Below are 27,956 nucleotides of genomic sequence, written 5' to 3'. Positions count from 1 at the left end.
ATGTTGACAAAGTAGTAGCCAACAGAAAGATTATGATTTACACATGACTACTGTGCCTAAAACGTTTGCATATATGCATATATGTATGCATATATTTTTAAATATTTGACAACTTGTATTCTCTAATGGATTGCCACAAACGTTTTAGGCAGCGTTTGGCTTCTTGTTCAATCATAACCTTAGGCTACATTTTCAGTGTTTGCTCTCATGATCTTCTCTTTGGTCCCTGTTACACACACGAGCCACACACCCCACTTTAACTGAAAGGCTGGAAACTTGTTATTTTCATGATTTTTCTTTTAACTTAGTTGAACGTGTTTTGTGTGCATAACCGACTTTTACCCTGATTGTTATGGTACTGTAGGCTTACCAAGGAATTGTGGAAACGCTCCATACGTAACCAGACTTCTCAAATCTCCTAGAACACTACATTTGGACCCAAGCGAAAGAGCATATCTTCTTCACACATAATTATAGCCAATATATAATTTTGAAAAATTAAGAAAAAATTAAAATGCATAGGAGTGGTACATCTCGTTCACCCTATCTGTGCTGGAGACTGCTGGCCCGCTGACGTCACAGTGGCTCATTTATCCGCCCAGGCTTCTGCTGCTGGTTTCCTGCTGAGTCTCCACTCTGACGCTTGTAGCGGTTCACGTTGCCTCTCAGCCACTCAACAGACTCCACAAGTTCCTGAGCGGGGGAAATCTCGACATTTCGGGTACGTTCAGTCTTTAAATTAGGTCCACGCACCGTATGTGCTGAGTGCTTTTTGCTTAGTGGCACAAACTAGCGGGTTTCAAAGCGCCAAGTGGTGTGACAGGCTGCTCATCGTGTGACATCGTGCAGGAAGAGATGCGCCAAGAGGAGGGAGGGGAAGCTTAAAACAACTGTTCGTCGAACAGAAATGCAGATATCGGGATCAAGTTAGACTGTGTGGGCTTTCCATGTTTAATCGCCATCTCCCTTAATGCCACAGTTACACCAATATCAGCCATTTGCTACCTCTGACTGCAACCCAAGCCACCACTTTGTGTTTTACCAAAATCTTAATCGTCGTTTTCCTCCTATTAGGGTTTCAAAACAAGAAACTTAGGAGCCATGGTTGCTTGAGTGGCAGCATGCCTGACGGTGTATAACACCACCTTTTTATTTACACCCAGGCTTAGCAGTAATCACATTAAAGATTGTCAAAGCCACCCAAGCAGTCGGTATGGTTTGAAAGGTAGCCTGCTGTGTGAGTGGTGACTGGTAATGATGTGAGGCAGTTGTGTGGAAACGCCACGGGATGTCGTGTCTTCGCAGACTGTTAGACTTGATATGCTGCCCTTCGTGATAACACGTTGGCTTTCCTCAAAATATCTCATTGTCTCTGTGTTTGTCTTTATTACTACGGTAATGTAATGGCATTTTTTTGGGTGGTGGTAGAGAAATGGTGCCCTCCTTTTTGTAGTTTAACTTTCTCAGTTTTGTGGACTCTCATTCTCTTTCCTATGCAAATATTGGACTTTAGTGTGTGTGTGTGTGTGTGTGTGCCCTGACCGCAGGTCTGAGATACAGTTAGACTGGCACACTTCTGAAGTGACCGGCTCTTTGTACAGTAAGTGGTCTCATGACGTTCCTCGTGTCTTGAAAAACTCGTGGGTTATTCGACCTGTAATAAGAGCCACGTGCAAAGTGGGCTGTGTCATGACATCAGCATAGGCAGAAAGATGGCGTCTCTTTCTGGGATAACTTCTCAGGTTGTTGCAGAAAGAGATGTCTTGATGTTAATGTTGCTGGAGTATTCTTCCCTCACTATGACCTGGCATGTCGACACATTTCATCTGCTGGGTAATCCTCTTTCATGCAGCTGTTGGATGACTGTTGACAAAGGATAAACTAATGAAAGGGGTGAAAACAAGGTTTTGTATACATTTCAATCTAGAAGTCTTTCTCAAAGGATGTCTACCCGAAGTCATCATCAGTGACTACAGGTATTTTTTGGTCACCTGGCTCCACTAACTCTAACAAAAAGGACATGTCGTCAAGCGATCACAAGAAGTTATAAGCTTGATGAATCAACCCATGGTTTAGTGTGTTCACATGAACGGGGCGGTGTGAGCTGCATATGAGCAACAGACGCGTTGACGTCTACTGTCATCAGATCATATATTCCATGATTAAACCAGGATATTAGAAAATGATAAGTTAATGCAGACTACAATCACAAAGAGTCATTGGTAAATGCAAAAAAATAAACCCAACACTTAAAGGAGCTGTATGTGACTTTAAGAAACAATTTAAATTCATGGCCATCAGGCGAACTATCTAACAGCTAAATGATTGATGCAAGTAAAAAGTTATGTATGTAAAAACGATTGATATATAGCTACAAGTACACATGTATACAAGTGTGAGTATAAATGTGTGTTGTAACTAAATATCAATCGTTTTTTATCGCCCACTAATAAGTGTACTTGTAACTGATATTTCTATCCTAGCAGCTCTCACAGGCAGACTAACTCACCACACACTGATGCTGTCAGGCAGCGCCTGCATGAGACGCACAGACTCGCTTCATGTCTGACCTCCTCTGTAAATAAAATGCCGGTAAATATCCAGTGTTTCAGGGTCGATGTTATTATCAACTATTTGCAAAGGGACCATGTGCAGTATTAAACATAAATGTTGCCATTTCATGTATTGCACCAGATTTAGCTCAGAGGTGGTTTACATCTGCAGTCCCTCGGACTTAAGATAGGTCCATTCATCAGAAAATAAACCCGATTAATAGAAATCACCTGAGTTACTGAATGGGACTCTGACATTGTCCTCGTACTTCTCCTCCATACAGTGTACCGATTTATTGGACCTGTGTGCACAACAGAAGTCACGCTGCTGTACAAAACTGAGCAGAATATGAAAGATAAACTATGATTCATTAAGAATATATATGTTCAGATATATATATATATATATATATATATATATATATATATATATATATATATCGGTTGATGCTGTAACAGCACGTATGACGAGCATGTGAGGGTGAGCGAGCAACAGGTTGCTGGTGCAGTACGTGACGGCCATGCGCTGTCGCTGCAAATGCAGTATTTTTTTAAAGTTACATATAGCACTGTTAAAGGAAGAATGTTTACTTATATACTTGTATACTTTTTGATGCTGTAATAATGTCGCCCATGAGCATCAGCATTAAATTAAAACAAACTGTTGGGGACAACTCCTGCATACTTGTAGCACAAAGGATCTTAGCGCGAACTGTGGCCCACCCGTCCGTGGCTTGAGCTGCAATCCCCTGTAGCCTGCATTTTTGTTAGCAGGCTAATGTTAGCACACTTAGCTTAGAGCTTCATGTTGCATAGAAAGTGACAGAATTACTGGATCTTAAAACGCTTACGCTTCGAATAAGCAGTAATATTGTCAACCTTAGGAACGGCTGTGGCTCAGTTGGTGGAGTCATCGTCTCCTAATCAGAAGGTTGAGGGTTCAATCCCCAGCTCCTTCAATGTGTCCGTAGGCAAGACACTTAAACACAAATTTACACATACAACCACTTCCCCAACAACATCCTCTTTAGTGGCTTACCTAAATGCTGCGTATGGTCGCACTGCGCTTGGGTAAAGGTTGAACTATTTGCTGCAAGTATTTGATGCTCTTTGGGCGGCGACATACGGTGTATCATATCAAGGTTCTGTTATAAGAGACTATACAACGCAAATAGCTGCTAAAGCACATGGCACAAGTGAATCCGCCACCATTGTTGTTTGTTTGTTCTCGACTACTGCGCATGTCCAAATTTATGGGGGGAGGTGTGGTGAGGTCATCGCAGCCAGAGAGTCCGCTCCGTTTCGTTCACATGGCTGCGATATGCCCCCCGTATCAGTTTCGTTCCACCCTGGAGGTCGAATTCAAAAGCTTGCGTTTTAAGTATAGTCTGATAAAAAGCTAAAGTACTCTACATGGGTACATGATGACAAAGCTGTGCTGTGTGATGGTATCAGTGAAGCAGTAGAAAACAGGAGAAGTCGTACAGGGGAAAGTCAAAGTGTGTGTCTGTCTCTTCCCCTCTCACGATCTGCTCGCAGAGCTCTTCAGTCAGGAAATGTCAACCCTGGGCGTTTCTTTCAAAAAAAACTTATCTGAAGTTACCTAGCTAACAGAAAATCCTGCTTTGTAGTGCGGCCTGCAGCCACAGGAGCCCCGTCAAAGCATTAATACGCCTGCTCAATTATTCAGAGTGAAGATGTGGCATCAGGGATCATCTTGCTGCCCGACTATATGGTACACTAAATCTTTCACAGACACTTAATCAAGAGCTACAGCCGGCCTGGCCGACCATTAGAGAGCTCTTTGTTGTTAACATACAGAGACAACATTTTATTTATTTATTATTTTTTTTAATTAAATTAAATATTCTCCACCAGTTCTGTTCAGGGAGTTCTGCAGAGTGAGCAGCTTTAACATGTTCTCTTCTGTCCCAGTTCTGCCTTGTTACCTCTGACAGCAGTGACTTCAAGTTAACTTTTTTTCAGAATTTCTAGAAGTTTCTTTTCGTTCCTAATTTGATGTTTATTTTTTCAAATCCAGTCGAACATGACGGCAGGAGGAGGGACGGGAGGCTGCATTGTGTGTTGGCACGTCCATCTGCAGCCTCGTCATCTTGACGTTAATTCAAGAACCCTATACATGTGTTTAATGTCACTCCTCACACATAGACGTATCTAATATGAGAGGAGCCTCCAGTCCAGCACTTCAATCTCCCTTAAAAGATTCAACTGCTGCCTACATTGTTTCCCCTCAGACAAATGTCTTCAGTTGTCAGGCACTTTAAGCCGCTGTCATCACAAAACAAAAGCAGTTCTGAATAAAACCACGGCTTGTTTTCAATGCTAAACAAAGCTGTTGAAACACGCTGAAGTGTTCGAAGATATTTTGGGAATAATTGTTGTTTAATCAACCAAAGTTATGCAGCACTCTTAAGGTGTGTGCCTTTTACTAGTTTGCACAGTGTGTGCGTGTAAAGGTTGTGCAGGTCACAACACACCCTGGCTTTACTAACTGGAGTTGGCAGGTATTCTACTTGCACAAGATGTGGCCTCAAAATATTCAAACAAACTTCAAACTCTTCCTCTCACACCATTTGAGCTGTTTTTTGTTTTTTATAAAACTAAAATAATGGAGCCATTTGGGTCAGAATGTGTGTAGTTCGACAAGTTGTATGAAGCTGCAGCAACTTTTCTCTGCTCTTTTCTCTGCTGTCATGACGGTGACCCGGCTGGGAACTAAAAAAGATATAGTAATAAATAGAAACGTAATATTAAAGGGGACACACCATGGGAAATCCACTTGTACACTTGTAGTGTTTTTGAACACTTATTTAGGTAACCCGAGTGTCTACTGACCCACAATATTTGAAATAAATCCATCCAGTCCTTCTTTTTGTGCTCTGCAGAAATCTTACAACACAATGCTCCATTTTATATTTGTTTTCCTTGTGATGTCACAGTGCGATTGTGGTTTTTAAAAAAAAAAAAGAAGAAATCCCCACCCATGGACTCCACCTCCAGCCTAGAGCTAAAAAAAATTCACAGGTCCGCCATTTTTCATTTTTATTCTCACTTATTCTAGGTGTCTGTAGACTGTTGACTGCCCAAGCAAAATCTGCACTTTGGCACAAGTATCTATGTGTTCAATGACTGTCCTGAGTACAGGATGGTACTGAAAAAACACAAGCCATTTCACGTGCCAAGCGCTTCTTCTCCCTTTTTGAAGTGTTATAGAGTAGCTTTTATTTAGCTCTCATAGGGATACACAGTGTATCCATTGAACATCTGTACCAGATGCTATCAGCCCTGGTGACAGTCTCTGTGAAGGATCAGCGAGCTGCAGTTTGTAAGACATGTTCCATTGACATTTCATAACAACAGTCTTATCACATTTCACCCAACCACAACCAAGTGCTTCTCTCTAGAAATGCTCTGAAAGTTTAAAACTCCACAGAAGCCTCAATGTTCTTACTCTTTGGCATTGTGAAAGGACAGACCTTCAGTACTGACTCTATCCAAACGACTGCTTTGTTTTTACTGTATGCCTCCATATTAGTGATTGAGACGTATTTAACTGGAGCTTAAATGAGCGTGATGTCATACGAGTGTCTACCTGTAAAGCTTTCACGCACAGCACACGATGAGTTTAGCGTACGAATTGTTCGCCGTCATCCTGGCCTTTATAAATAACAGGAGAAGCTGAGTTTGTGTGACGCATGTTAATAAAACACAGTGCAGATGCAGTGTTTTTAAACCTGTCACAAAAGAGCAAACAAGACGTGTGTACATGACTGCATGTTGAAAGCACTCGTGAGCTGATGAAAGAAGTCGAGTGATCTGATGAAACCAAACGGATCTTTTAGATTGTCATGCTTCGGGCTGCGTTAGCGTTAGCTTGGCACTGTGAATTGATGGAACCTAATGTCAGCTCGTCGGTGGCCGAGGGCGCCGGTCAATGTGAATTGGTCATGTTATGCTGACCTTTTAAAAGGGGTGAGCATTTCTGGGATATTTCCACATTTGGGTTCTTCCATTAGACCTGCAACAGAAGACTTCATCGGACTCATATCGATGCAGCATTTTATCGTCACGCTGACTCGTGTGATATCATCAATTCACTGCTGCCAATATTAATAGTTGAATGTAACCTTTTCTTGATGCATTTCCTGGTAATTTGACTGGCATGTGAAATGAATGAGGGTATTGTGAACAGAAGGTCGTTGACCAAAGAAGAAGATGTCTGTGTAATGTCAGTTATTGACAATGACAGCGGTGGAAAGGATGTGAGGTTCAACTGAAACCGAAAAATAAAAAATACACAATTTACTCATCTTCCGTTCTTTAGATATTATCAGAATCACTGTTTTGTGATAATCTAGTGGGCCATGTATGGATGGTACAGCTGGACAGATTATAACAGCCCGCTCAGGAAGTCAGACAAGAGTCAGTCAATTTCAAAATAAAACCCAATGTACAGACTGGTGATCCTATTTTTCATCACTTAGTCAACATTTCCTCTGAACAGGCACCGAATGAACAACAAATCCTCCTCAGACAGACAAAGCAACATGTTGTCTCCACGTTTTTTCTCTTTTATTCCCACGTGATTTTGTAGTTCTCCTGTGACGTGTCAGAGTGTGCATCTGCTCGTGGGTGCGCACATTCCAGAAACGAGCTTGAGCGGGCGCCGTCCGACAGAGCTACACCGTCGCACCGACAGACAGTGGCGAGCGTGGAGTACGTGTGAACATGCATGACAGATAATTATTGTACTTTACTGATCTCGTATGTATCATACAAAAAAGACAAAAACAACACTTTCTACTTGTACTTTTAAGACACTGTGTAAGGCTTTTTTACTTCCAAATCATCTGAGCAGTGAGTAATGTCATGGAAAGCACAGAGGTTGATGTAGTGCATAAATGAAGCAGTTATTGAAAACCACTTTTTTTTCCCTTCTGCCACCTGTCCTCCCTGCATTCAGCAGCTGCTGCTGTCATGCTTTTTACAAAAATATTTTGTAGTATGCGTTTATTTTTCTAATATCGTAGTTTGCTTTGAGTTGGTTGAATATGCTGCTTCCCTCATTTTTATTTGTAAATGCACTCTTGGAAACCCAGTTCATAATCAATAATCCTAACTAACTGCTTGTGTTAGATTAGCCTTATATAACCAATAAATACCCTGGGAAGTAAAGTAGCTTCATAGTAATATAACAGATGACATCACAACGTTGTGATGTTTCTAAGCCAGAACGATTCACTCGCACATTTTCTTAATTCAATTAAATTTTCTGTACCTTTCTATATTTAGTTTCCTTTTATTACCATTATCTGTTTCAGACTGAATGTTGATCGGTTGCTGTAGTAGTTCTCAGAAGCTGGCTGTTTGCTGCACACTTTAAATAATGAACGTCTAACAACATGGTGAGGTTGGAGTTCGTTGGTTTGTGAGCCACGGGTTGTTTTTTTTCCAGAGTGCAGCTTGGCTGTAGTCACAGTGCTGGGGGTCTGACGGGCTTGCAGCTGGAACAGGTCATTTGGCACAGGATGTGATGCAGCAAAAAGTTCATCTGCAGCGTTGGCCCGAGCAGCAGCAGCAGGGGGTGCACGGAGCGTATGCACGATAGCACAGCATTCTCTAAAAAGTCCTCTCTCATTCAAAACAGACTGTGACTGGCTTTGTACGCGTGCAGGTGTCACAGATGGGGATTTTCTTTTGAAAAACTTTTTTTCTCCTACAAGGTGAATCAATAATTCTTTATTTCATCTTGCAAACGGAGAAATGACAGTTTGTGCAGGGAGGGCACTGGTCTGCTGCGACTCGTATCGCGCCGACACGTGTTTCTTCCCTAACATCAGAAAAGGAAGAAAGAAGGGGGGATGCATAAAATAATATTATCCAAACGCAAATGTTATTATCTGACAGTCTTTATCATCCTGTATAGTTAATTGTCTCCTGCATGCATTAGTGTGTTATACCTGGATCATTTCTTATCCCAGATCTCACACCTACATAGTAAAAAAAACAAAAACATTTGTAATCTTTAGCTTTTTAATAGGGATGTAACGATTCATGTCGAACGATTTATTTCACAAAATGAGACTGAAGACAAATTATGACAAATGTTCCTTTTTAATTTTTCATGAAAACACCTCTGCACCTGGTAATCTCATTGGCTCTTGAACTTGCTGTTGGTGAGCGGAGCTACAAACCTGCTTGTAGTCTTTGCAGCTGCCATGGTAACGCCTGTTTGTTACAACCAGCCGCCTCTGCTCTAGAGCTGCTGGCGTTCACTACATTACTGACAGGGTCTGAAATTAATTCATCATTTTTATCAGATCAGGAACTTGAGAAATTAAAAAAACTACATTTGCATGCTTTTATTTTTTTAAGTGGGTAGTTCCCAGAGGATTAATGGATTCACTTTCACCTCTTGTCATGCTTCATCTTTTGACTTCTTCTCACCACTCTCCGACCTGATCCTGCTGTCAGCCTCTTTTAGAAACAACACTCAGATTTAACCCGCCGACTGAAAGAGTAGATCCTGTGGCGTTTTTTAAAATTATAATATTGATATTTGTGACCAGTTAAATATCAATATTTGACGGTTGTATGAGACGAGTCAGGACGCCTGTATATTGCTGCATCGATATTTGGTCCACTCTCAGTGGGAAACAACATGAGGGAAGCCAGAAGGCTATAAAACAAGTCCTGGCTGCCGTTCTACATAAAGTGTCTGTAAAGCTCTTCACATAAACTGACAAGTGTGTCTTCCCCATGAACTGAGCTGAATAACTGGTTTAACTGTAACTACCAGAGCATTGAATTGGCTACGGCTAAAGCAAGTAAAACAATAGAAAACATACTTGACATTTAGTCCTCTGTGTGTAGGTCGTCCCCCTTTTTTTTTTTTTTTTTAATGTTTTTACAGTGTTGCCTACATGAATATGATTGTAGTAGTTCAGATTGACTCGGGTATTTGGAGTGCACACACGTCTGTTGAAGTCCTGTATCACAAACGGTACCAGTTCATGTCCAGCAGAGAACTGAGTTGGTAGTTTATCATCGTGATGTACAGTCTCTGATCAATGATTTTAGTTTTCACTCCTTAATTATTCTCTTTATTTGTATGCTGCCAAATCTCGTGTGTGTGTGTGTGTCATTTCCTGTTTTGAACGATGAGGATTTATCAGCAGTAACATGTTCCTGTTCTATTCAAAGCAATGTAAAACACACTGTAGATGTGTTCACAGATATCAGACTAATGATTGGCTTGACACTGCTCAAAAATGTAAAGGGAACACTAAAATAACACATCCTAGATCTGAACGAGTGAAGTGTTCTTATTAAATACTTTGTTCTTTACACAGTTGAATGTGCTGACAACAAATCAAATGAAGGTCTAGATTTGAAGTAACACTCAAAATTAAAGTGGAAAAACACACTACAGGCAGATCCAACTTCGATGTAATGTCCCTAAAACAAGTCAAAATGAGGTTCAGTAGTGTTTGTGGAAAATGCCAAATGTCTTGGGCTGTAAGCACAACCCCCACCTGTGGACGTCGGGCCCTCATACCACCCTCATGGAGTCTGTGTCTGAGCAGACACATGCACATCTGTGGCCTGCTGGAGGTCATTTTGCAGGGCTCCTGTTCCTCCTTGCACAAAGGCGGAGGTAGAGGTTCTTCTGCTGGGTTGTTGCCCTCCTACAGCCTTATCTATGTCTCCTGATGTACTGGCCTGTCTCCTGGTCGCGCCTCCATGCCCTCGACTCTACGCTGACAGACACAGCAAACCTTCCTGCTTCAGCTCGCATTGATGTGCCATCCTGGATGAGCTGCAGTACCTGAGCCGCTTGGGTCAGTTGTAGACTCTGTCTCATGCTACCACAAGAGTGAAAGCACTGCTAGCATTCAAAAGTGACCAAAACATCAGCCAGAATGCATCAGAACTGAGAAGTGGTCTGTGGTCACCACCTGGAGCACCACTCCTTTATTGGGGGTGTCTTGCTAATTGCCTATAATTTCCACCTGTTGTCGATTCCATTTGCACAACAGCATGTGAAATTGATCAGTGTTACTTCCTAAGACAGTTTGATATCACAGAAGTGTGATTGACTTGGAATTACATCGTGTTGTTTAAGTGTTCCCTTTATTTCCATGAGCTGTGCATATCATCATGTGAAGTGTTGAGAGTAAGATTTGAGTTAATGATTCGATGAGTTATCTCCCGAATGAGCCGTTATCAGCTCTGATTGGTCATTTAGCTTTAAAGCTAACATACTTGCTGTGATAAGGCCACACACAGGAGCACTCAAATAGTTTTGTCCGCTGTAAGGTTGGCCTCACACTTGTAAGATAAGCCACTTTGTTTATTGGATGAAAGTAAATGTGCAACAATTCTCATAGCCAGCCTCACGTTTAGGGCAAATAGACCAAACAAACAAACAAATAAAATATTGATTTCAGCTTCTCGTGTTAAATGTTTTGGTGAATTTGAAGGGTCCTCTATTTGGCTGTGGGAAATTGAGTTGAGCTTTTTCAATATATCCTCACTACATTACACAAGGATTTATTCTACAATTTTTTTTTTTTTTGTGTGTTTTGGTTTGTAAATATTCAGACCATCAACTTAGTACCATCTGTAAGGTTAATAAATCGAGATTACCATCAACAGATCTAAAGTTTCTGCTAGACTAAGCTCCATACTTGTAGTTTAATGTCTCGTTGTTTTGCTTGCTGTTGAACTTGGTCAGTCTGCTAGAAAGGCCCGGACCAGGCTGAGTGCTGCTGATTACTGCTCAGGCAGGTTCGACAGACGCACTGAATTATGAACCCTCTTAGCAAGCCACAATTAGTCTTTATTTTTGTTTTCTAGTTTTAAATTCCTTCGACCTTTACGTGTTCTTTCTCCACTTTGCAGAACAGACATGGTGCTGGTCTCACACTTGCTATCCTCACTGATGTCCTGTGTGGTTTCTCTCTCTGTCCTAGCAGGTGGAGTGGTGTTGAGCAACTCGCTGAGATCGCAGACATCATGGTGACCATCCCAGAATACTATGCAGGGAAAAATGTCCTGATCACCGGGGCAACAGGCTTCATGGGCAAGGTACGGTTGTAGTTAGATAAACATGGGGAAGAACGTTTCACACGTAAAATGAAGCAGGAAGAATCAAGTTTATCCACCAGAGGAGACTGCATGTGTGGACTTGAACAGCCACGTTTTTCACTCCAACTTTCTTCACTTCCGAGTTTCTCCTGCCAGCCCTCCAGCAATCTCTGCAGGAAGTCCTAATGAGCTGATACGAGAACTCAGCAGGATATAATCAGAGCTCATCACAATACATCGGAGGAGAGTGGAGGCGTTAGTCCCTTCAATCAGTCGCTCTCTTCAGACTGCTCTCTTGCAAAAAATATTTTTTTTTATCTGAGCTCAGCCTTCATCACGTCTGTGCACGTTCACATTGATACACACACACGCACACACACACACACAACACTTTGCCCCCCCTGCTGGTGCTGTGAAATTCAGATTGAAGGTGAGATGTCACTTTAGATGTAAATACCGCAGCCTGAAGTGCTAGTGCAAGACCAGAGACTGCAGGCCTGCCTCCATGCATGTAATTTAACTTCTGCATTATGTTTTCTCCCTGCTCTCTCTCCAAATACTCTCAGCACTAGTACTAAGACAACAGTCATTATAGCGCTCTGTTTCTTCCAGTACATGTATGAACACAGTGTCTTAGTGTCACAGCTGGCACACCCTTCATATAAACTTCATGTTCCCGTATTCAGCTCAACACAATGTGTTTGAGTTTAACAGGATGATGCAGAGTGAGGTAGCTGCGTTGCTACCACGTTTGTTTCGCCCTCAACTTCTGCAACTGACAAAAGGAGGAAGTTAGCAAATGTTTAGTTGGACAGTGCTGCTAGCATAAAGTGGACAGTCGAGAGGAAAAGCTCATGTTGCATGTCTGTAACCTGCTCGTTATTAAAGGTTCTGCTGGAGAAGCTGCTGAGGTCTTGCCCTGGAGTCAAAGCAGTCTATGTGATGGTCAGGTCAAAAGCAGGTCAGAGCCCTCAGGCCCGCATCACTGAAATGATCAACTGCAAGGTGAGGAGAATGTTTTGATGTGACAATCAAACACTGCAACCTTTAAGACGACGTTACTGAACCAGGGACAAAATTAAAGACATAAAGTACTGTAACACTTTAATTAAAAGACATCGATGTGGCTCAGTCTCTATAATCCTCATGCCTTTATTTTGAAAAGGTGTCTATATTAGACTGGCTTTACGTTTTTAATGAACCAAACATCAAACATTAACAAATGTGTTGATTTGAACGTGACAATATCCTGTACACCAAATAAGATGGTATAAAATTCTTCGTCCGGATCAGCTTCCCTCGGTGTGTAATGTCGATCACTGCAGCTCATCATGAACTCCCTGTATTGGATTTTAGATGGTGACCTGAGATGATCAGGCAGAAAACTACACGTCATGTTAGCAATAAGTAAGGTCCTTTACCTGCCTTTTGTAAAGCTAAAGATACGCATGGTCTTGTCACCTGCTCTTTTGTTAATGTTAACAGGACCTTTACCTGCTTTTTGTAAAGCGTCTCAAGATAACACCTGTCTGGAATTGACGCTATACAATATAAAAAAATAAAGATTGAATGATTGACATGTCAGGACTCCCAGTCTAGAGGGAGTTAAACAGAGTGATGATATGAGCACTGTCATAGTCATGCTGTAAGCTTGTTAAAATATGTTGCGTAATGCACAGGCTGCTTAAGTCGCACCAATATGTCAGCATTTTCTAAAGTGCACATGCAAGACACTCAATTTGATTATGAGCACACAAGTGTTTTAAAGCTGCTTTTGCAAGAAGGGAATGTTTGAAGTCTGGTCAGCAGGGATTGTGTACTGACCAGATGTGCAAACTATGATGTTTGTTTTTTTATAGACATTACAACAACAAAAAGTGCAGCTCTTCATTATAAATGAGAGAAGGTATCAGTAGGGAGAAATAAAGAGAGCAGTGTTACAGAATGAGTACAGGAACAGACACCATGAACACTTGAAAGAAAGGAACTGAAAGTTTTTATTTTAATAAATAACAGTGTAAGGATGTGTACATCACATCTGAACTGGTACTTGTGATTTGCTTTGAACTGGTACTTGGGCATAATTTGGACTTTGTGTTTTTTTCCTCATACAGTTGTTTGAGAAGGTGCAAGAGGAGCAGCCAGACTTTGCAGAGAAGATCGTCGCAGTGAACAGCGACTTGGTTCTGCTGGAGCTGGGCCTCAGTAAAGAGGATCAGAACATCCTGGCAGAAAAGATTCATGTTGTTTTCCACTGTGCTGCCACCATTCGCTTTAACGAGGCACTCAAGTAAGTTTTCTGCTTCTAATGTTTGAATGATGTGTATGAGAGAAAAAGGGGCAGCATGCTCTTGGTCTGTTGTCTTCACTCTGTCAGATGACTGATAATTTAGCAGGAGACTGCACTAGACTGGTCATGCATTAGGAAGCAGTCAAAGCAGTGTTGATGTGTTCTCACATGTGTTTGCAGTAAACAGAGAGACACCTTGTGCTTCAACAGATAACCTTTCATTTCATTCAATCATCAGATATCCTTGTTTTGATGATTTAAAAGGCACTGTGCTGACAAAGAACTGCTAGAATACATTTGCAAAAAATGTTCAAGCTGTTCAGACACATTTTCTAGTTTTTCACTGACGAAGTACTTAACAATCATTGCTGATTGTGTTCCTTCAGCGAACTGCTCGAGTATTCAACAACACGGAGGAAAGTGTCTTAAAATATTTTTTACATTTTTTCTCATGAGTTCTTCATGTAGTTCTCTTCCTGTTGTAGGAAATTGTTAAAGTATGAATGATTATAGAGACAGATGAGAAAATTACATTTAATCCTTTTTATTTTTAATTTTTCAATCAAAGTAACCTTGATTAAATGACAATAAAACCCACCTTGATTAGTAATTATTTTACGGGCTTAACTTATCCTCTTGGTTTATGTTGCTTCTGTTGTGCCATGTACAGTTTGATGGAGTAACTAAACAACAGTTGTTACGTGATAGGTGGCCTCTGTGTCACACCAACTATCAAAGGATGTGATGGCTCTTAATGAACCAGAGGAGTAGTCCTGGTGAGCTGTGCATGTCACTGTTGTTCAGCCTAAAACCAGGCTGTAGAACGAAACAAACGCACTCCAACTCCACATGAGATTGGTATGAATCATCTGACCTTCTACAGTGTCAATACAAACGTCTTTGTTCAAGCATCGCTGATTTAAAAAAAAAATAATAATAAAAAATGAATGGATGGGACCAAAGAATCCTGCACACTTTACTTTATCTGGTCACTTCATGTTGTCTACCGACTACATGCCAGTCTCAACTTCTTTATTCTCCCTCTCTTCAGAGATGCAATGCAGCTGAATGTCCTAGCCACCCAGAAGATGGTGGCACTAGCCCACACGATGAAGCATCTGGAGGTGTTTCTTCATGTGTCCACAGCGTACGCCAACTGCAACAGAGAGCTCATTGAGGAGGTCGTGTACCCTCCCCACGTAGACTACCGCAAACTCATCGACTCTCTGGAGTAAGTTGATCTGGACTGTTCCCCATGTTCACCTTTTGTATAGTACACTAACTGTCATGGCGATGATTGATTGACACGCTTGCGAATGTTGACAGATGTACTGATGGATGGTTGAGGATCTTTTTCTTCAGATTATCGGATGCATTAAAAATCAAGTAGGAAGGTATTATCACGATTAATGTCAATAACACAGTGAGCATGTCAGCTTAGCCATGGCTGAAGAGTGAACTGCTGCTTAGTCGCACTAATGTTGTAGAGGCTGCCAGTCTCAGCTGCTCAGGGAGAGATTAGTGAAGCATTAGAAGCCTCCAGAGTACGTGGAGATTATTGGGATGATTCAGAAGTATGTATCGAGCTTTTGAGAGATGTTGAACGAATGTGTGCCGAGAGGTAACATCCTGTGGATCTCAAACCAAATGGACCAACACAGAGAGACGGTGAACATCTACTTTTCACGTCAGTTACACGTTTGATTTATTAGTGGGCAATAAAAGAAAACATTTATACAAGTTAAAAGTTACATGTAACTTGTAGCTATACATCAGTCATTTGGTTGTTAGTTAGCGAACATGACAGCCATGCGGTATCGCTATAAACGTTTGGGTTTTTTTTGGTGGGGGGGGGATTCTAAATGGACTTAAATCTCATGTTGAAATTTTTAGCTCATAAAAAATCAAAAAAATTTCAACAACTTTTGGATGTATTGTCGACCTTTAGATTCAGACATTTTGTCTGGCTGAGGACGAATTGTAATCGCCATGGAGACTATCTGACAGTTCATGTTTTGCCTTATCTTATCAGGTCACTATTTAAAACCTAATTTAGAAAAACTTTGTTTAAATTTTAACCCTGGTAACTGAATGTGAAGTGAAGAATGTCATTATTGTTGCCAGTCATTTGTTTTAATTGCTTTTTTTTCCGTCCAGCTGGATGGATGACGAGCTAGTGACTGCACTGACTCCAAAGCTGCTCGGGGAGCGTCCCAACACCTACACCTATACCAAAGCCTTGGCTGAGTACATGGTGCAGCAGGAGGCGGGGGACCTAAATGTAGCCATCATCAGACCTTCCATAGTCGGAGCCAGCTGGAAGGAGCCTTTCCCAGTGAGTGAATCAGACTGTTAGTGTTACTTTTGCTGCTGCCAGCACAGAGGCGTTGGGGGCAGCCAACGTGGTGGGAGTAGGAATGTCAGGAATGTGGAGTGACGAAGCTCTGCACACCTTTTCTCCAGGTTTCTTTAATGTGGAGAGCTTTACTGGTTGCAGAAATCTGAGTTGATTCCCCCTTTTTTATTTTATTTTTATTAGAACAGACGGTAGGCCCCATTGTGCTAAAAAAACGTGACTTAATCTATGAAATATTGCAAGCTGAATTGACATAATGCATAATATTCAATCTATTATATGATCCAAAGAGAGGGAAAAACAGTTAGTCACACTTGAAACATAAAGCAGATGAAAAAAGATCATGTAATCAAACTTTGTTGTTTAAGTGTATTAAGAAAGGGGACATCTTTCTGTGTTTCTATCCTTTCATTTCAGCACTACTTTATTCCTTGTTCTTCTGTGCTTTCTTCCAGGGTTGGATTGATAACTTCAACGGACCGAGTGGAATATTTATTGCAGTAAGTCAGAGAGAAACTGTTCTTGCCGTTTATAGACAGTGATGACAGCTTTAGCAATAGCTTTTATAAGTACCTTTCTGTCTTATCATCAATTAAAACATAACGCCGCAGCAGAAAAGGTTTCTGTACCACTGAAGTTAATTCAATGGTTTGACGCTGGAATACTTAACCCACCACAGCTCAAGAGTCTGTGAGATGATGGACAGAAAACATGCTTCTTTGACAAATTACATGTGTAAAACATGGTTCAAGGGGACTTTTGACAGCCTTAACAAACCTGTTTTTGAGCAACATTTCCCATGAACAGTTGTTCTCAACTGGCGGGCAGGGACCCAAAAGTAGATCAGAGTCATTATCAATGGGTCACTATGTGCGTTTCAATCAGTCTTTGTTTAGAAAAATATCAGAAATTTGGTGGTGGGTCCTGAGGCAAGACCAGCTGAGAACGCCTGCCCTAGTAGGTGAATCTTTTTTATGTTGTCATGTAGCAGTACTGCTCTGATACTACTTTATTGATCCCGAGGAAAATTCAAGCTTTACCTAAACGCCTTGACTCTGGGCCTCAGACTGATGGAAGACCTATTCCAGCCTGTTTTTGCAGAAAAGCAGGAGATGATGAGAAAATAGCGTTGCACAGTTGTCAGCATGAACTGTGGAGTCATCACAGCCATCAAGCTAATCTGAGCAGTCCAGTGTTTCACAAAAATGTACCTCGGACATGGTCCTTACACTTCCTACAGCCTACAACATCCTTCATGATCTGTAGCTCTTATGTGGCTGTTCAGCTAGAATGAAACGATGAGTGCAAGTTATTTCTACCTTCTACAAATATATATATTTTTTTTTTTAAGTGGGTTTCAGTCCGTTTCATTCATCCAGTAATTTTAAATATTCTGTGTGACGGATCATTTTTTAACTGTGTATTGATTAGTTATCATGTTGTAGTTACTGCCGCCTGTCTTGGAAATGTAAACGGCTGCATTAATGCACCTTTTTGCATCACCCCCAGGCCGGGAAGGGGATCCTTCGAACAATGAGGGCTTCTAATGATGCCGTCGCTGACCTGGTGCCAGTAGACGTGGTCATCAATGCGACACTGGCAGCAGCGTGGTACTCTGGATCACAGAAACACAGCAGGTTGGATGAATGCATACATGTGTGCAGACTAGTATAGCTTTTTTTTTTTTTATCGTCTTTTAACTAAAATGATTGTGTTACAAAAAAAATAAAAAATCTTCTCAACTCTTTCAGGCCCAGAAACCTTCTGGTTTACAACTGCACCACCGGTGGGATCAACCCGTTTCACTGGGGTGAAGTTGGTAAGAAGTCCCTTCATCTTGCGTAAACGCAGCCTCAAGATAATAGTAGCTTACATGTTTAAACTCTGTCTCTAATGACACATCCGGATTGTAACCTGATCCACTGCCTGCAACACCTCGACTGAGCTTTAGTTCACCTGTTCTGTGTGCTCCCTGGTTTATAGCTGGAGGGAATCCTCCCCCACCAACCATCTTTGTTCAGAGCTAATTGATGGTCATGTCACACAGAAGGATCACAAGTTACATTTTAATGACCTAACGTCAGACTTCACATAGAAGATTAACGTTCACTCCTGATGGGGGGGGGGGGGGGGGGGGGGAAGTAAATCTCTTTGTCGTTGCAATGAATTTTATAAACACAGTTCAGGTTTTGATATTCAACATCTCATTTTCTTTGGCCGATGGAGTTTTCACAACCATAACATTTTAAATAATTGCTTCACTTGAGTCGGCCGCTTTTGTTACTATAAGTGTGTTGACTAATGAGCAGAGGCCAAAATCTCCTTGAAATGCCAACAGTGTTTAACAGCAGTTGTTTAAAAATGAAAGTTTTCATTGTTCTGCTCAATCTGAGAAAGATTGTGTAACATTATCAAAACAGACTCGCGTCAAACTATACTGGTGAATCCTTTTTCTGTAGTTAACTTCACATAAATTGTACAATGCTGTTTTGTTGTATTAGTGTTAGTTGGTTTATAGTACGGAAAACACAAACTGATGGCATTGTTTCCCATCTTACATGAGGACCAAAGCTTTCAGTCAGGCTGAAGAAAAATGTATTTCTGTGCTGATTGATGACTTGTTTTGAACAACCTTCTGTTTCTTAGAGCACCATGTAATATCCACATTCAAGAGGAACCCCCTTGAGCAGGCCTTCCGTCGGCCCAATGTAAATCTCACATCCAATCACCTTATCAATCAGTACTGGATTGCCGTGAGCCATAAGGCTCCGGCCTTCCTCTATGACCTGTACCTCAGGCTGATTGGACGAGAGCCCAGGTAACCTCATCCTCGTCGATTCAGACGTGCCGCACCTCTGCTGTTTTTTTAACATCAAAATCCCCCTCTCACACACACGCATACACGCCTGCTGCTTTAGTCCTGTAACTTCTTTCTTCTAGTGTAGCTGCCTAACGTTGTGGCTTCAATGCTGATGTGTTACATGATGCTTGTGTGTTGTTTTGGTGAGAGTTGAAGAATGTACAACCCCGGGCTCTCCTGCTCATACAGGAGCGTACTGGTGGGTTCTGCACTCTTCACATCTTACTACTTGCAATGACGATGTACTCGGTTGGGTTCCAAAAATCTCAGCACTAAAGTCATCTCAGTCCAGCTTATAAATGGACTAAGGTGGGCTTCAGTCTGAAGATGCCGTTTGGAATCCAGTCATGTTGGCCCTGTGATGTGTTTAAGTTAACTGATTCTTTCCCCTAAATATCCAGATATTAAAGATCTGCAGCACTCTAGATGTCATAGGAGCTAATGACAGGCTAGCAGTGGTGAAGCTACATGGGCCTCTCATCAGTAGGAGAAAACGCAGATTCTCCTTCATCTCGTCCTGTGTTCTATTGTCCTGTCATGTATGTATTTTTCTCCTACAGAAAACTGTATAAACATGACCTTCAAGACCAATCCCTTAGAGCAGGCCTTCAGAAGGCCTAATGTCAATCTGCGCTCCAACCCCTTTACTAATCAATACTGGACGACTGTCAGCCACACGCTCCCCGCACTGCTCTTTGATGCCTATCTCAGGCTGACAGGCCACAAGCCCTGGTAAGGTTGCAACTGCCCCCCCCCTCCTCCTCCTGCACTTTCCCCTGTGCCCAGTCAGTTCCAACATTTTCCATAGTCTCACCCCCTTTATGTGTGTTTTACTAGTTTGTTTGGTTTTTACTGACTGGTTATTTGGAATGGTAGAAGGTCCCCGGCAGAAGAATCAAAACAGTTTGCTGTGTTTTTGCTTCGCCTCATGGCACCAGCTGGACTTTCTTTTATAAAGACACTGTGTCATGACCGCAACATTTGGCTTTCACTGGAGCATGTTTGAGCTCGGTGCTGATTTTAATGTTGTTTATTTAACGCCTTTTTTTAATATGAGAACATGCCGTTCATCCCCCCCAAAGTCTCAACCAATCATGGAAAACCCTGAGGCAGCCTTGGACTTCTTGGTCATTAATAAAAGTTGTGTCTAGTTGGAGACAGTTCTGTCCCACTGAATACAACCTCTCTGCATGTGAAGTGATTCTCATCATATTTCTGTGCTCCCTCTTTACTACAAGTCAAAGCGATTTTCAGACGTTGTGATGCACGCCCAGTTTTTGGGGCTGACTTTGCCATGTTGTGCTCTCTGAAATGAGTTTGGCTTTGTAGCTTACTCACATTCTCGTGGTGTGATTTGGTCTGATTGGGTATTTCAGCAGCTGTGCTGTAAGTAGTTACTATCTCTCCCTCTCTTCGCTGATCAAATGTGCATGTTTGTCCCGTCCTCACAGAAGGATCCTGAGTCATCTCAATCTGCCATGATTAGTGGAAGTGCTACTGAAAAAAATGCAAGTGGCTTATCGTTCATTGTGAATTGAAGCGTTTGCGACCTTGTTCTCAAAATGCAGTTAAATGTTAACTTGTTTAATGCTTAAAAAGTTGTTTAAATTCAAACTGAACTGAACAGAAACTGGTGCAGTTTGAAGACTCAGATCCTCATATTTCTTTCCATTAACTTATACTGCTTACATTTCCACCAGTCACCTTGACTACCACAACATGGATGGTAATCCATGTTATGAACTATAATATAAAAGGACTATATTACATGGATTTACCTGTGTTAACAGGAGGACAGGATCACATAAGACAAGATGTCTTCCCTCATGAGCAGGGCTTACAAAGTCTCTGTGTGGATTTGGTATAATTTGACAATATGCTGTCAGTGATCCTGGTCTTCACACTGACTAAATCCAGTTAGCCCTTGGCTGATTTGTATCATTTATTGGCAAAAATGGAGAAATGAGTCCCAGATGTGACAGTGCTATGAGAAAGTTTAGAAAAATCTTCTAAATTTAAAAAAAAAAAGTTAATAAATCAGAATGTAATTTATGCATTCAGTTGTTTAGAGATCATGAGGGGGTGGTGTCCACCCCTTTAGCCAAAGTGGGGAATATAAAAACCTCTATGTATTTATATAAATTACTGTCTTGATCTGGACAGTTGAATACTTGAGCCCTTACTTATTCAAATAACATTTAAGATATTTAAGAACTATATAAGAACTCATAGCACTGTAAGTCCAAATCATCCCCTGTTTTATATTTAGTCCAATTCTGCTTCTTAAAATCACTCATGGGCATAGAATCTGAACCAAGCTTAGGGGACTGTATATGAAACCTGTGGTGTTCATTGACTCTGGTGTTTCTCTCGCCTCTTCCAACATTGTTCAACCCTGTCCTTCATTTTGTGCTCCTCTATCCTTACCCACGACTCATTGCCTAAACCACTTTCTGCTGTTTACTCTTGCATTATCCTTTTTTTTTCTCTGTTTATTCAATAATTATCTCTGTGGCCTCACCACCACTCCCGTCAACTGTATTCATCTCACTCATCTTTTCTTATTGGCCTATTGCTCCTTCCCCATCTCTTCCATTTTACCTTCACTGCTCATTCGTCACAGGATGATGAAGACAATCACCCGCCTCCACAAAGCCATGATGGTCTTGGAGTATTTCACCAGTCACTCCTGGGTTTGGAACAACGACAACATTTCCATGCTGATGTCCCAGCTGAGCCTCGAGGATAAGAAGGTATGGAGGATACAGATGGGGATTTTGGAACATGGGTAGGGGTGGAGTATTTTCCTTTCCATTGTTCAGTGTGTCCCTCTTGACCCCTCACCACGCAACACAGACCTTTACGCACTATGTAGACAGCAGACAGATTTACTACTGTGTGTTAATGTCTGAAAGTCATTCATTCACTGCTGACGTCAGTTAGTCGTGAAAAGAGGCGTTTGTTTAGGAGGAATCTGCATTGTTAAAGAACGTGTTGGACTCAAACTGGGACATAAAACGTTAATGTTTTTCAGGACCAGAGGGTTGTCTCATGACTGATTCATTTAGAGGTACTTGCTCTTGTAATTGTTTTGGGTTTATTGTCAGCCTTTATAGTGTAGGCACTGTCAGTGGTGTTCATGTCAAAAAGCCAATAAGACACTCTGAGTCAGAGTTGGAGCACTATGCTCCTGCAGCGTCATGTCCCATGTGTCCTCGGACAACCCTTGGACAACATTTCTCCTGCTGCTGCGGTAACATCGTATGAATGTGTGTGGATGGAATTAGTTTCTTCTGATGGACACTTTTTATATTGCCTCTGCATCAGTGAATGAGTGACCTGCGGTATAAAAGTGCTTTGCTGGTAATTTATAAAACATTTTTTTTGCTAATTTCAGTTGGCCTTTGTGTTTTCAGTGGGAAAAAGACAAATATCAATGCCAACTTATCTAAATAGCCAAATGCTGTTCTAATTAGTTCTTACACTTGGCATATCACAGATGTCCTTGTTCAAGGTGGAACCTGCCAATCACTGACAATTTGGCATCTCAAAGGTCTTTCATTTTAACAGTTTCTCTGCTCATTTCTATAGGTGTTTAATTTTGATGTCCGTCAGCTGCATTGGGCAGAGTACATGGAAAACTACTGTATGGGCACCAAAAAATATGTCCTGAATGAGGAGCTGTCGGGTCTGCCTGCTGCACGCAAACACCTCAACAAGTAAGAGTCTACAGAATAAAACGGCAGCTCTGCCAACCTGTGCTGAGACCGTATGAATCCCTTCATGAGATTCTCTGAGGAGGGACGATTTCCTGATGACACATCTAGGTCACCATGAGACTGTTCACCATACAATCCCATCTTAGCACCTCCAAATTCAACACAATTCTCAAGTACTTTAATTCATCCACCCATTAACATATTAATGTCTTTTCTAAATTTTGCCAGGTGCTGCTTTGCTTTGTTTACCAGCCTGACAGTGCTTCAGTTTACTCTTTCTATTGGATATTACTGTCACGTTGGCAACAATCCCTTCATTCATTATGCACAAACATTCCTGGAATTCAAAGCTAACGGCACATTTAGCATCTGTGTGAAGTAGGATTGTCACAATTCAAACATGTGAAACTTTGATACGAGACGTGAAAACAGACGTGTGACCTCATACCGCACTAAAACATGGGAAATGGACTTGTTTTCTTATTTTTATCTCAAACCAAAATAACTGAACAAAAACCGACTGGGGCTGTTCAACAGCAAATGTTTGACTTTGAATTTCATCACTGAATTTTAAAAGTGTATGGTGATTAATTACCATCAATTTTGCAGTTCAAAGTCAACATTTACATCTGCAGCAGTTCTTAACAGTTGGATGTGGCAATCAGATGTATGCATACCAACCCTTAAAACTGTAGTACGTGATAATTCTTACTTTCATCTGATTCCTAGGCTGAGGAATATCCGCTACACCTTCAACACCGTCCTGGTGGTGCTCATCTGGCGTGTCTTCATCGCCCGATCACAGATGGCCAGGAACATCTGGTACTTTGTGGTGAGCCTCTGCTTCAAATTTCTCTCCTACTTCAGAGCTTCCTCCACCATGAGATAATGAGACTAGGACTTTGGCAGTGTGAGATGCAGCAGAACGGCAGAGATATGAAGAAACACGGGCTGTGGATGATAGCTTCATGAGTCTAAAGCCCATAGAATGATACCTGGCTGTCACTCTCTAGCCCCATGCTTTCCCTGACTCTATGGAATTAACTGAACCATTAAACTCATGAAGACGGACGCAGCTACTGGATGAGCTACTTCATACCAAACACACTTGGCAACTGTACCAAATGCCCTCAGTCTGTTCATTTCCAGTCAAACCAGTCCACCTCTGAACCACCTTCGCTCTTATTTTCTTTAAGCTCTATGGCATCAAAACTTGCTCAGTTTGCTCTGTCCGCTCATCTGGCTGCCTGCAATACAAAACTATGCATTGGATCGTTGCAAAAACCGTGTCTTTCATTCAGCAATAAACTTCAACTGCTGATTAAGTCATTTTTCTACCTAAAAAGATGAGGCCATTTTTTTTCTTGTTCTTTCCATCCCTCAAGTTTGTGTTCTAGCCTTAACAAGAATGTATAATAAGCATAGCTCTCATGGGTTTTTATCTGATAGTAGCATTTGCTAGGCAAAGCGTAGGCTTCTCTCAGTTTTGCTTTGGAGCTGGTTTTGTGTATGTTGTTGGTGGTAGATGAGTGATGACGTGTGAAGGGACAAGATTGCTGTAGATGGGTTTTTTTTCTATAACTCTGTGCTCCCCTCATCTCTTACCCAAGACCAAAGCCATTTCAACCAATGTTTATAACAGTGTACACTGATGCCGTTATGTAAAGAGAGAGATATCATTGTAGGGAAGGGTGGCTGGCTCATCGACAGTGTACTCTACACTGTCTACTTGCCACCAAGTACAATGTTTATTGTAATAAAATGGCTTTATACAGTGCCTACAAACTGATTATTCTCTGCAGATTTTTTCAAATCAAGCTTCTTTTTCTACAGGTTTCTTTTTTTCATGTTTAAAATTAATCTGTTCCAGTCTTTGACTTGTTGTTGCCAAAAAATACCTCTTTGCTTCCAGTCTCATAGCTCAAAAAAAAGATGAGACTAGGGTTGTAAGATTCTAGGATTTTTCAAAGTTGGAAACTTTCCATGGGAATAAACTGGGAATTTACTAAATTGAAGATTGGCCCTTAACGGGGAACTTGAATATAATTGAGGAAAATGTATTTTAGCATAATCTTGATTAAAACAGCCAGATTTTATGCAAGTACACTTGAATATCTATGCTATTCCTTAATCAAATATAGCACATCGCTTACTGCACCCCCTACATGCACTGTGCACTCCTCCATCACATGGACAGATGAGTTGTAGAACCCTGGACCACACTTTGAGCTCAGAGCACGAGACTATTGAAGCCACACATTTTAGCCAGTGTTCTACATAAAGGGAAATAATATACAAAACATTTTCACCATAATATTAAACATCTGTTGAAATGTTATTTTATTTTGAAATTGTAATATTTTGCATAAATTTATGCTTAGCTAAAATTACCCTTAATTTCCAGTTAATTCCCTTGGGAAGTTTCCAACTTGGATTATTCCCAAAACTCTCCAGAAATGTTCCATCCCTTTGCAGTCCTAGATGAGACGGGTGGAGTTGAGAAGTACAATATTTCACATCTTGCTTTACTATTTATGGTTACGAATTGAAATCTCTTCTTACTGGAAGATGCATTATGACATGGAAACACTCTACTGGTGATTTCAGTTTTTTTGGCGTCTCTTTTTATTGCCATACCGACTGTAGGTTTTCTTCATGAGCTCACGTTGTTTTTATTCTGCGATATAACTCTTGGACTGTACTGTTGCCTTCAGCATTAGTTCAGTAGATGAAACCCATGGGTTGAGAAGCCAAACTGTTCCTGTAATGCCCTGCTGAATTCTGCTTTAGCAAACTATATAAACCTTGGGAATCTGGCAAATTATCTTTTTGTCATTTCTAGACTGAAATGCAACAGAGAAGAAAAATCCAGATTGCTTCAGTTCACATTAAAAAGTAAAATATTTGATATCACATTGGCTAAGTTTAAAACGGTTAACCTAAGACATATCCTGTCTATAAACGCTGATGAGTCTGTTCGACAACATAAGACTCGATTTCCTGGCATTCTGTTACGTTAGCTTGCTTGTAATGTTTGCTAATGTTTGGCTAAATGCTTACGTTAGCTGTGGTTACTCGGCTGTCTGTTTCTTATGGTTTAAACAAGAATATATTTACTGTAAAACGTGACCTTGAAGCCCCTCCTGATATTCATGAACAGTCTTTTTAGTAGCTTTTCATACAGGAAATGTATAAGAAGTTGTTTAATTCTCTGTACCTGGAAACATGCATTCAACGCTGTGTGGCATTTAAGATTTGAAAAATGATGAAAAAAATACCACCTTGTCAGCAGTGTACGTTTTGTTACATGAGAAATTAAGAACTTAACTTTTTTTTTTCTTCTATTATCTCTGTTACCATGTTGAGTTGTTGGTAAACATACCTGGGTTTTTCATGTGCACTTTGTACTTAATGTCATGTCTGTTACCTTTTTACAAAGCACACTACAAGTTTTTCAAAAAAGCAGGGTGTTGCTATACATTATTCTGATATTTAGTTCTGTTTGCATGTAACTTTCGGGAGTGTTTTAGGAATGTGATTTTGTGTCTTCTTTAACTCTCTCAGCGTGAAGCATTTTACAAATGATCATGTAAAAGATGGTTGAATAGGAACGTTTTGGAAAGACGTGTGCAAGTGTAAATCGTGCCTGAACTTTTTTTAATATTCAAACAATGTGAAAAGAGAGCGATCAGATCTGTATTCTAATCATTTTGTGTACAGCTCTATTTAGGTAGACTTGATAATATACAGAAACAGGTTTATTTTTATGCTAATAACATTGTGTTGCTTTTTTATTGGCATGCTCTCTGAACCAACTTCAGCTGCTGTAAATAATACTTTAAAAAGTAAATGTTTAAAAATAAGCATCTTGCAGCATCTTGAGCACGGAAGAGAACTCTTACAAGTTGTTTGACTTTTACTGTGTATGTACATGTACTTATTTTCTCTGAATGTAAAGGAATAACAGCTTGCATTGCCAGAATCTCCTCTGACGTCTTGAACAAAAAACTTAGCATTACTATAATTGCCTGTAATTTTAATATGACGCAAGTGTCTGTACATTTGAGTGCTGTGCAATAATTGTTTACAGTTGTTACTCTGCAGAGGATGTAAGTGAGAAGATCTGTTGGTGAGGGGGAATGAAAAGATTGTCTATTTTGGTGGTACACTCCAGTCCTGCATTTTCTTGTGCAGATATTTGTTACAAAAATCGTATCTAACTTTCGCAACAACAAGAAAACAATGCACATTTTCAAAGTAGTCCAACCATATCTGTATCAATAAGAAAACGTATCTCTTAAACATGCATACCAGAACTCTGTTATTCTGCTTTATCTGGACTATGAGGGTATGTTTAGGTCCTATTTGACTGACACTGGCCTGACCTGTGATCAGGTTTGATTCAAATGTTCAATCCAGATTGGTGCAAACCAGCAGCAAGAAATTGTATCCAAACCAATCAATCATTTTCTATGAGCTTACCAAACTCTTTCAACTGATAGTAAAATAAACCAGTGTGGAGCAAAAAAAAAAAATTTTGACCATAGATATTGGGACAATGTAAGGTGATCAGTGAAATGTACCTGTTGGACTAAATACTCGTTATCAATCGATTTTTTTTAAATTTACGAGATTGATGCACTGTTATCATGAAGTAATGTGACTCGTCTGTTCTCCCCTTGCATGCTTCAGATTAAATGGCCTGTGTATTGATCTCTGACACCAAAGGGGAAGTGGTGATTTAAACTTACTGTATCGACTTTGTGGTTTTTCATGGCTTTTTACAAAGTTAAAACCTGGGTTCCTATGCTTAGACTGGTCCAATGTTTCCTCTGACGTTCTCATTGCTTTCAGACTTGTTACAGTGTCTATATTGTTTGTTGAGGTGTTCATATACTGTATTCTTATGTTTGTGTTTTTTGTTTTTATATCATAACTTTCATTGGAGGGATAAGCACAGCTCATTGTGTTCACTGTCAGGAGGAAAGGAGCTGTAACAGAAACAAAAATTCAAAGAGTGCCTTGAGTTTGTACACCAAAAAGTGTGAATAAACTGTTTAATCCTCTT

General features: G+C 40.7%; 1 protein-coding gene across 3 annotated transcripts; it reads left to right on the top strand.

Annotated features, from left to right (window-relative positions):
- The first annotated feature begins 564 nt into the window (after nucleotides 1-564).
- On the top strand, nucleotides 565-27,956 carry far1 (fatty acyl CoA reductase 1). Of its 3 annotated transcripts, none has more exons than XM_079347212.1 (13): nucleotides 565-721; nucleotides 11,549-11,663; nucleotides 12,552-12,668; nucleotides 13,778-13,953; nucleotides 15,005-15,184; nucleotides 16,111-16,288; nucleotides 16,765-16,809; nucleotides 17,819-17,946; nucleotides 18,061-18,128; nucleotides 19,730-19,901; nucleotides 21,793-21,922; nucleotides 22,761-22,888; nucleotides 23,618-27,956. In XM_079347212.1, the coding sequence occupies exons 2-13, from the start codon at nucleotides 11,592-11,594 to the stop codon at nucleotides 23,775-23,777; spliced, it is 1,554 nt and encodes a 517-aa protein (XP_079203338.1). In that variant the 5' UTR covers nucleotides 565-721; nucleotides 11,549-11,591; the 3' UTR covers nucleotides 23,778-27,956. The 3 variants fall into 3 exon arrangements, with proteins under 3 accessions (XP_079203338.1, XP_079203337.1, XP_079203336.1); XM_079347211.1 differs by lacking the exon at nucleotides 19,730-19,901 and adding an exon at nucleotides 18,956-19,127 and having other exon boundaries at nucleotides 568-721; nucleotides 11,552-11,663; XM_079347210.1 differs by lacking the exon at nucleotides 19,730-19,901 and adding an exon at nucleotides 18,956-19,127 and having other exon boundaries at nucleotides 568-721.

This window comes from Symphodus melops, assembly GCF_947650265.1.
Source record: "Symphodus melops genome assembly, chromosome: 6".
Lineage (NCBI taxonomy): Eukaryota > Metazoa > Chordata > Actinopteri > Labriformes > Labridae > Symphodus > Symphodus melops.
The sequence above is the reverse complement of the archived record's forward strand: the minus strand, read 5'-3'. Positions and strand labels throughout refer to the sequence as shown.